The sequence below is a fragment of the Peromyscus eremicus genome, chromosome 9 (assembly GCF_949786415.1).
Source record: "Peromyscus eremicus chromosome 9, PerEre_H2_v1, whole genome shotgun sequence".
NCBI lineage: Eukaryota > Metazoa > Chordata > Mammalia > Rodentia > Cricetidae > Peromyscus > Peromyscus eremicus.
Genome location: NC_081425.1, coordinates 64830194 through 64840593, shown reverse-complemented (window position 1 = coordinate 64840593; position 10400 = coordinate 64830194). Strand labels below are relative to the sequence as shown.

Sequence of the window (10400 nt, the reverse complement as noted above, 5' to 3'; positions counted from 1 at the left end):
ACAGTTTTCTTTTTTTCTTTCCTTTTTTTTTCTTGCCTGCTTTATTCTTTGCTCCATCTTCAACATTTGAAGTGGATCTTGACATATAACATATTCAATAACTGTTAAGTGAATCCACTAAAAATTAATAAATTTCAAACAAATTGTGATGGCTGACATGACAGTCTTGGGCATTCATGTGGCCACCTCAGCTGGATGCAAAGCCACTAGCTCCATCACTGTGTATGACAGGACAATGCAGTCACTGTTAAACACAGGGTACAAAGCAAGGCCATGCCAAAAACTAGCCTAATGGTGAAGGTGGCCACAACACAGGAGGGCTGCTCCCACTAAGATAGGTGGATCAGACCTGCATCAGTCCTTTGGGCCCATCTGAAGGTACAGGTAGACTCTTCAAGGTCCTTGACACTCATTCAGCAGACAGAGTAGTTCTCTCAGTTCCGTGATCCCCTATCCCAGGTTCCTGAGTGCTGGGATTACAGACATGTGGCTTTTAGAATGGAAATAAAAAAGGTATGCATGGTGGTAACACCTATCATCGCAGTTTCTGGAGGCTGAGGCAGAAGGATCAAGAGGTCAAGGTCGGCTTAGCTGTGTAGGACCTGGTCTCAAAACAGTTATAGAAATCTTTTGATCCTCCGGCAAAAGCTGAGCAGTAATTGTAGGCATTCTGTGTTAGCATCCCTAACAGAGCGATTGTATGGCCTTGGTACACACAGACACTGTGGGTGCTTTGGGAGACACTGAGTTCAGAGTGCAGAAAATGAGGAATTGAGTACATTCATCATGCTGATGCAGATTTATGACTTTGCAACCCCGACAAAATGATTCAGAAACTAGTCAGGATGGCGTCTTATTGGGCAGGTCCTTCTAATTAACTCCCTAATTTTTTTTTCATAACAGTAATACAGAAATTCTGAAATACAGAAATCCATCAATAAAGGCCCAACAATATTACCTGGTCATTACAGTCCCCTGTTACAACGTGACAAGGGGAACATTTTGTTTAATCCCAAACCAGATCTCAGTCTACTTGTGAGAAAACATCAGACAACCAGAGACTGGAATTCTTCAGAAATGTCAAGGCTGTGAGATGCAAAGCCAGACAGAGGAGCCTGGGCAGGCAGGAAACGATGTGTGAAGTGGCATCCTCTCCTTTGCAGCTTTGGACCCAATAGCCCAGGTGGAGGACAGGGTATCCACTGACCCATCAGAGCAAGCAGGCTCTTTCACAGCAGTCCCCAGCCTGCCAAACTGGGAGCGAAATACCCTCCCCCTGTGACAGTTCCTCTAACAGATGTGGTTCGTGGGGTCTGTGTGAAACTGGGTTCACAATCTCCCCCATAGCTCCATGTCTGACCAAACTCTGACTCCTGCCAGCTACTTCCAGAACCATCTTCCTCAAGGGGGGTTTATGCTCCCTACTATTTGTTCTCAAGTTTGAACTAGTTGCTATTTCAGTTCTGAGGTGAGGGTCAGCATTTGTATACCTTATCAGTTCCTCACTATACGTTGTGATGGCTACCAGACCACAAAACCTTTCTGCTACCATATCAGGTCCTTCCTAAGTAGCCATAGGATTGATTCCAGGATCCGTATGGGTACCAAAATCCACAGATGTTCAAGTCCCCTATATAAAATGGCCCCACATTTGCAGAGAACCTACACACATCCTTCTACATACTGTAAGCCGTCCCTAGATGATTCATAATAGCTAATACAATGTAACTACTGTGGAAACGGCTGCCACGCTCCATAGCTGTGACCATGGTGAGGGGAAACGTTCATATATGTTGCTTTTCAGAACTTTCTAGAATTCTTTTCCCAATATTTTTGATCTCCACTTGGCCGAATTCCTTAGATCTTGAACCTGCAGGTATTTCCAAATGTGTCTGACATTCGCCCAGGAAGACACAACAATGAAAATAGGAAAATACAATTTAGACATACTATAAAAACCAATGTTTCCAAGTTGGTGCCACCTTCTGTCCCCCTGCCCCAGTAGTGCTGCCCAGAACAAGTGAGTACCCCTGCCTGGCACGCCTAGGGCCTCACTCATGTAGTCTCAGGCCCAGCAACCTACGTGCCCAGCCCTTCCAGGACTCTCGTGGCTCATCAACACTAAGAGCCGGGCAGATCATGAGTGGTAGCCACGCTGAACTAAGGTCCACCTTATGTGGGTGTCCAGGCAAGGTCTGGGGGCTGCACGGCCTTCTGGACTCAGGGAGGATGCAGGCAGCTCGGGGGACACAGCTGTGACTCTGCAACAGCACTGCTTGGGAGTGCCTTGAAGGGAGGGTGGAGGAGCCTCAGCTGAGGAGATGCCAGGGCCCTAGCACTGGTGAAGCAATGAGCTCAGGAAGAGATGGAGTCACCAGAGCTGAAGATCTGTCTGGAACTCCATCAGGCAAAGACAAAGAGGAGGCCTTTCAGGGTTCAACACTTCCTTTCCATCCTGTCTTCCCGGCGAAGTTTTCAAACACGGGACATCTCCCGCCCTGCCTCTCACTTTCTGACCCTGCACTTTTCCCAGCCGTGACAGGCAGCTCCTGCTTGCAGGCATCCCCAGTCCACTGCCCCACAGCCTCATATCCTCACAGCAGGCTTGCATCCAGTCTGGTCCTTTCTGCTGTCAGAGTGAACTTGTGAGACCCTGACCTGATCCAGTGCTGGGAGAGAGAGGTCTAACCATTGGTCCGGGGGTTCATCCTGATCAGGTTGGTTGGGGCCTCTCTGCAGAGTACTCTCCTGGCCACAGTGAGCTGAACCATTCTAAGCATAGTCTGTTTGGACCCCATGCTCTTCCTCTGCTGGCAGGCTCTGGCTGACTCCTATGATCCACTCAGGCTCACAGCCCACCTCCTTGATGCTTCCCTTGCAGGGCCTCTCAGTGTTATCATGTTCCTCCATGGACATGAGCCCTCGGGGCACGGAGCCTGCTGCACGGTCACTTTGACTCATGGTAACCCCAGATCTTTAGCCATTTGGTGTGGGCTGAGAACATGGGGGTGTGCTGATTAAGACTCACAAGCTAGCGAAGTGACCTAATCAAACTCACTGCTCTCCACACCACAACGGCCTCCACCCTGAGGAAATACGGCTCCCTACCGCATGACACTGAGACTCCCACCACCCAAAACCGCAAGGCCAGTACCTTGTCAGAGCTGTTGGGAAGCCCCGTAATGGTACCCAGCAATCCGAGTTGCCACGGAGAGATGCACACACTGGTGTCCTCAGAGTGCCCTGGAAGCTTGTGCCAGCAACAGACTTCATGTTGAAGGAGGTTCTAGACATGACTGTTCAAGCTGGTGTCTTTTCTGCAGAACTCTACACCATTTCATTTACTGCAGACATGGCTGGGCAGCCCACAATGCTCCTTAAACATACCTGACCAGAGGACCCCAGGACACAACTGAACTAGCTTGAGAAAGCACTGGCCCAAACTGGAGGACTGTTGGCACATTTATTTTGTGTGTGTGTGTGTGTGTGTGTGTGTGTGTGTGTGTGTAGAAAATGTCTGTCCTCATGGAATCAAAACTTTTAATCAGAATATTTTTTATTCAAACTGAAGGTGATTGCTTCATAATGCAGGGTCACAGGACACTCAGAGCAGGATTAGAAAATGATTACAAAAATTCTTTTGAAGTGGATTAAGATAACAGGAAATTGCAATCATCACCTGGAAATGCCTGTGTAATCACACTGGAAAGAAGAGGTGAAGATCTTCTGCCTGTTTGCCCAGGGGCAGGAAACCCACACCTCAGAGTCCAAGCGATGCTCTGATAGCCCAGTGCAGGGTCAGGCGGGAGTGACCAGAAGACACTTGGTGTCCATACTTGGTGTCCACAGCTGCTCACAGTGAAACACAGAGGAGCAGACCTGGTCTTCAGGCCGGCTTCCTGGGCTTCTCAGTGCTGCACAGGGATTGGATCTTCTCGTCTCGCCAAACAGAGCTTCCCAGGAAGGAGTGATGGAGGAATTTACTGGGGCTGCACCTGGTTCTTCAGCTGGGCCAGTTTCATGAGACAGTCATCTCTCCACTGCCTTCTGGCAGCTAAGTGTTCAGGGTCATCGGGAACCTTCATGCACATGTCCTGGGAGAAGGACGGGGAAGAAAAACAGAGAACACGCGCAGAGGAAATAATCTGCCAGGAGTGTAATTGTCTCTCCTATTTACCAGCTGTGTGTATTCCGCTTCCAAAGACACAGAAGCGCAAACCCCACAGCGAGTTAATACAAGCTCCAGATCTCCAGAGATCCCCATGACAAGTCACAATGAGCCGCTGGCCACCATCACCTTAAGGTATCCTGGAGACCAGGATGCAACTATGGACAGTCAGGAAGAAGCTGCCATCCGAACTAAGGGTCAAGACTGCAGCTACTGACAAAGCTCCCACCCGCAGATGGCACAGGAGGAAGATGGCCAGTACGTGCCAGCTTGCATGCCCCTGGGTAGTCCACATACCTGGTTAACTTTCTCCACTGTGGCCCCTGAGAACTCTGGAACAGGACCAAAAGTTTTGAGGACACGCTTCATTCCATCACTGTATCTGTCACAGTAGCTTACCACACCTGAAATGGCATAAAAACAGGAACCTACAGATCAGCACCACATTCTGTAACTCCAAACTGAGACCCATACAGAAGGAAAAGAGAATCTACAGAAACGAGGCGCGAAGTGAGCAACCTGCTGGCCGCGGCAAGCAGGACCGCCACGAGACTCTATCCTCGCTTTCTGGAAACGAAAATCCTGAAGAGCACTGGGCTCCTTAGGCCTGCCATGTGTCCCACACCAGGGCATCTCGGGGGTCCTCGGTCAGTGCATCTCGGGGGTCCTCGGTCAGTGCATCTCGGGGGTCCTCAGTCAGTGCATCTCGGGGTCCTTGGTCAGTGCATCTCGGGGGCCCTCAGTCAGTGGTGCTCACACTGACATGCAGAAAGCATCTCCTCAACCATGTACTGCTAAGGGTGTGTGCTGGGCTTCATTTTTCCCCTTCATTTCTCTTTTTCCCTTGCCTCCCACCCTTTTTCCTTCTTTCTGATACAAGAGTTCATGTAGCCCAGGCTACATAGATGACCTGGAATGTCTGGTCCCACATCCACTATTGAAGTGCTGGGATTATAGGCATGTGCTACCACTCCTGCTTTCTGTGGAGCTGGGGATCCAACCAAAGGTTCCATGAATGCTAACTAAGTACATCTCCAGGCTCCTCTCCTTCCCCTACCCTCCTTTTTAGCGACCGAGTTTCACTCCATAGCCCACAATGGCCTTAAACTCAGGACAATCCTCTTGCCTCAGCCTCCCAAGTGCTGCCACCACAGGCATGAGTTATCATGAATGGCTTCAATTCATTCTTCAGGAACCCAGATGTCAAAACTCCAGTCACTTCCTCCTTATCACACACTTGAGCCTCAAGGTCAGGTTATGCCTTATCTGGTATTTACGAGGTGGTGAGACCTGCTCCAGGGCTGTATTTATCACTGGCTACACTTCCATCAGGAGGGCTGGAGCCAGGCCTGCACCCCTGTGCATAGGCTGTCCCAGCCCCGCCCGGCTGACCAATTTCTCCACTGCAGGGTTTTGGTGGAGAAAGGAGGAGGAGGAGGGGGGCACAGTCAGTACAGTAGCTGCAGGGCCGTGTGGGCTGAAGCTAAGGTTAGACGAAGAACCCTGTGAGTTCTGCCTGGTCTAGCCTGGGTACTGTGGTATTGTGTTCCCCCCAATATTGTGCATGCTAATAAACTTATCAGAGACAGAGCAGCCACAATATTAAACATAAAGAATAGGCAGTGGTAGCACACGCCTTTAATCCTAGCATTCCAGAGGCAGAAATCCATGTGTTCAAGGATACAGACAGGCATGGTGACTCATCACACCTTTAATCCCAGAAAGCAAGCCTTTAATCCCAGGGAGTGGTGGTAGAAAGCAGAAAGGTATATAAGGCGTGAGGACCAGAAACTAGAAGCATTTGGCTGGTTAAGCATTTGGCTAGTTAAGCATTCAGGCTTTTGAGCAGCAATTCAGCTGAGACCCATTCTGGATGAGGACTCAGAGGCCTCCAGTCTGAGGAGACAAGACCAGCTGAGGATCCGGCGAGGTGAGGTAGCTGTGGCTTGTTCTGTCTCTCTGATCTACCAGCATTGACCCCAACAGCTGGCCTCGGGTTTGATTTTATTAATAAGAACTTTTAAGATTCATGCTACAGGGTACCTTTCTGAAGAGTAGCCACCTGCCCCAGGGCACTCAATTCCCTCCTCTTCCCCTATATGCGGAGGCTTGGAGCTGCAAGAGTAGGCACAGGCTACAGACAAGATAAGCCAGAAGCCAGGCCTAGGATCCCAGAGGCCAACGTGTCTGTAAGTCCTGGCTATGCTGCCTCTGGCACATTTTTCCCCTTTTGTAATGCTGGACATGAGTTGTACCACTGAGCTATCCTTTGGGCCCATGTTCAGCCTTCCAGAGCCACAAAGCCTCAGCAGTGGGTCACTGGAACACAAATAAAATTGCAGAATTTGCACAGCCCCCAAAGCTTGCTCTCATCTACCCCATGAAGACTGTATGCCAAAGAGCCTTTGAAAAAAAGAAAGTGTTTAGAAGGGTGTGTGTGTGTATGTGTGTGTGTGTGTGTGTGTGTTGAGACTGCGTCTCATGTAGCTCAGGCTGGCCTCAAACCCACCTTGTAGCCAATGCTGGCTTTGAACACAGTCCTTCCTATTTCTACTTCCAAAATGCTGGAATTGCAGGCGGGCATCCTCCACACCCAGCTCGAGAAACTGTTTTGAAGGGTAAAATATTAAAGCCGACAAAAATTTCTGTCATCAACACCTGCAGTTAACCAGTGGCTGGTTTTTTAAAGAGAGAGCTCACTGCATTCAGGCTAGCTCTCGGCAGTCCAGAACTCTGCAAGCTCCTGTAAATGCCCCAGCCATGTTCAGTCTTCTCAGGTGGTTTAGAATTGCCAGAGACCAGAAAGCCAGGTAAATATGTCTTTCCCTTAAGAAATCAAGCATTTGTTCTGCTTTTCCTATCTGTTCATTTATTCACACTAACAATAATAAAATCTAGACACAACTACAATGTATTCATTTAGAGTTGGGGGCAAGACACACAGAATTGAATATATTTGAACGATGTTAAATGATGACAAGTTAGTCAGCTTCCATCATTATGACAAAATTCCTAGGATGTGTCAGGAAGGTGGTGGGACCTGCATCAGGCTGTGCTCACCACTCATCTGCACTGCTATCAGGAGCGCTGGAGCCAGACTGCCTGAAGCACACCGTGCACGAACTCGCCAAGCTGTGCGGGCCCAGCTCAGCCAAGCTGATGGATTTCTCCATCGCTTTGGGCTTGCAGCAAGCAGAACATCATGGCGGGGAACACGTACATGATGGAGAAAAGCTGCTCACCTCATGATGACCAGGATACAGACAGGAAGAGGCCGGCCTCCCAATAGCCCATTCAAGGGCACACCCCCAGTGGTCTAACTTGTTTCTAAATGGGCCCCGCCTCTTTTAAAACAAATTTATTACGTGTGTGTGTGTGTGTGTGTGTGTGACACTATGTGTGTGTAGGTCAGAGAACAACTTGTGGGAGCTGGTTCTCTCTTTCCACTGTGTAAGTTCTGGGGGTCAAATTCGGATCCTCAGGCTCGGTGGCCAGCCCCTTTACTCCTGAGCCATCTCTTAAAGGGCCCATGCTCCTTCCCAAATAGCACCACAGGCTGATCACCAAGTATTCCACACAGAGTCTTTGGGAGACGTTTAAGACCCAAACCATCACAGAAGAAAGTGAGAAAACTGATTGTGGCCGCATTTTTAAGCAGCTTACAGGGAAAACGGAGCCCATGCCCCTCTCTGGAGCCAGCTCCATCTCCCCAGCCAATGGAAGCAGCGGTCTGAAGGGATGGGGTACACAGACCACGTTTTATCTATGGGTCACTTTACATTCCTTCAACAAATGTTCATCTTCCACCATCCTGAAGTCATTCCAATCTCACAGAGGCTTTCTAGAACTTTCTCTACTGCCTTTTATAAAACTCCTGAAAATTTATAGGGACGTTTCTCTTATTTTGTAGATGTATTTATATTTTCATCTTATGTGTATGAGTGCTTTGCCTGCCCGTATGTATGGATAAGCACTATGTGCATGCTTGGTGCCTGTGGAGTCTGGAAGAGGGCATGGTTGTTTGAGGAATGGTGAGTGGCCTTGTGGGTACTTAGGTACCCAATCCCATCTCTCGGATTTCCATGGGACATTTATTTCTTCAACATAAAATAAAATGTGATAGAGCTGTTTATAATACAACTCACATCCCTCCCCCATGCAACAAAATTTGACATCTCTATGTGAGAGAGAGAGAGAAAAAAGAATGGGAATTTCCCCTAAAATATCAATTCTACCAGAAAGGGAAAAGCCCAGCCTTATCTGTCACCCCACTGGCTCACCACCACCCTTTCGTCCTTCACTTCTAGACTTCCCTTCGTCCTTCCTCTGTGCTTTCATGTGCCCTGTCCATGTGAGCTTGGCTCTTCCACAGCTCTTAAAAAGCTTGGCTCTGCAGAAGCTAAACCTAACTTTTAAAAAAGATTTATTTATTCTTATTTCACATATATGGGTGTTTTGGCTTCACGTGTGTCTATGCCATGGTTGTGAGCCTCCATGTGGGTGCACCTGTGTCTGCCATGGTTGTGAGCCTCCATGTGGGTGTACCTGTGTCTGCCATGGTTGTGAGCCTCCATGTGGGTGCATGTGTGTCTGTGCCGTGGTTGTGAGCCTCCATGTAGGTGCTTGTGTGTCTGTGCTGTGGTTGTGAGCTTCCATGTGGGTGCACCTATGTCTGTGCCATGGTTGTGAGCCTCCATGAGGGTGTACCTGTGTCTGTGTTGTGGTTGTGAGCCTCCATGTGGGTGCTTGTGTGTCTGTGCTGTGGTTGTGAGCCTCCATGTGGGTGCTTGTGTGTCTGTGCCGTGGTTGTGAGCCTCCATGTAGGTGCACCTGTGTCTGTGCTGTGGTTGTGAGCCTCCATGTGGGTGCTTGTGTGTCTGTGCCAGCCGTGGTTGTGAGCCTCCGGGTGGCTGCAAGGAGTGAAACTCGGACCCTCTGGAATAGCAGCCAGGGCTCCTAACTGCTGCTCTCAACTCTCTGGCCGTGAAGCTACTTTCTCAAGAAACGCTCCTATGGACAACGACAGCACAGGAAGGAGTTGATTCCAGAAGACTGGAGTTAGCTTATCTTGTTGACTCCCAGTTCTCTGTGTGTGAGCCCTTCAGGATAAAACAGGGGGTTTCCCTGAACCTCAGCACCTCCACCAACAGGAAGCCCTCCTGTCTGTTGAATGTATGAGGCGAGACACAGTCCACCATGCCATACCTGGCTGGCCACCCATACCTGACTCACACCCCTCAAAACTGGGTGTTCAGTTTTCTGGAGAACCCTCACTGTAACCCAGACCCAGCTCGTGAACCCACACCTACATGGATTCGCCTGACTTAGGAGAGTTCCACAGACTTAATGACCACTGAGTGGTCAGGGCAGCAGGGCCCACTCCAGCACCAGGCCGTGTCTCTCAGCTCGGCTGCTCCCACCAGCAATGCTAGCTCAACAGCAAGCTTCCTGCCAAAAACCAGGTAAGTGTCTACACAACAAGAAGCCGGTAATCAACCAGTTCACCTGGAGGGGGATCGGGGTTGCCAGACTCTGAGATACTGTCCACAGAGACAGCAAAACATAAAGTCCCAAGAGCTGCCAGGGACAGGGCAGGACCCAGATTCTCAGCAGAGAAAACAGGCCTGGTTCTAGCACTTCCTGGGCGCACAATCAAAAAAAGACCTCATCTGTATTTCCTGTTTCACCCTCAGGCCTGGATCAGTCTTTGGGGGAGAATTAAGAAAGCTTCAAACAAACAAACAAACCCTGGAAGAGAAATAAATAAAACCCAACAAGCTGAATAAAGATAACATTTAAATGGTGGATGTGTAGCTCAATCTAGCGTGGCACAGGCTCCAGGTTCCATGCCCCAGCACCACCACCAAAGACAAAGAGAAAATAAACAAAAGGCTATGTATTGAGCAAGCGGGTTTGTTTGTTTGTTTATTTTGTTGTTTGTTTTTTGTAGGAGTGGGTTTTTAAGGAGAAAAATGGGGAGTCTGTGCTAGGGTGAGTTGGTAAATCCTGATTGCCTGTGTTGGTTAAATAATGAATTTTGATTGCTGGATCTTGGTGTTTTGTCTCAGGAATGAGTCAGTGGCCAAATTAACTTGGGGGGGGGGGGGCTCGCTTTAGGCATGTAATCTAATGGCTGTTAGCAAGGAGGGGAAGGGTAAAAGGCATAGCCTGTTGGCACCATGGTTGCCATGCCTGGGCCTGCCGAGCCCTTCCAAGTCCTTCTTCACCTCCC

At 49.2% G+C, this 10400-nt stretch overlaps 1 protein-coding gene across 1 annotated transcript in view; it reads right to left on the bottom strand.

Moving 5' to 3' along the window:
• Positions 1 to 3538: 3538 nt before the first annotated feature.
• The window catches only part of Cryl1 (crystallin lambda 1), a 119450-nt gene continuing 112588 nt past the window's right edge, over positions 3539 to 10400 (bottom strand). Inside the window, exons 7-8 of the mRNA XM_059274386.1 lie at positions 4466 to 4572; positions 3539 to 4094 (exon numbers count right to left, since the gene is read on the bottom strand). Of these exons, the coding sequence (XP_059130369.1) occupies positions 3981 to 4094; positions 4466 to 4572 (221 nt within the window). The 3' untranslated portion in view covers positions 3539 to 3980. The remainder of the gene's footprint in view (positions 4095 to 4465; positions 4573 to 10400) is intronic.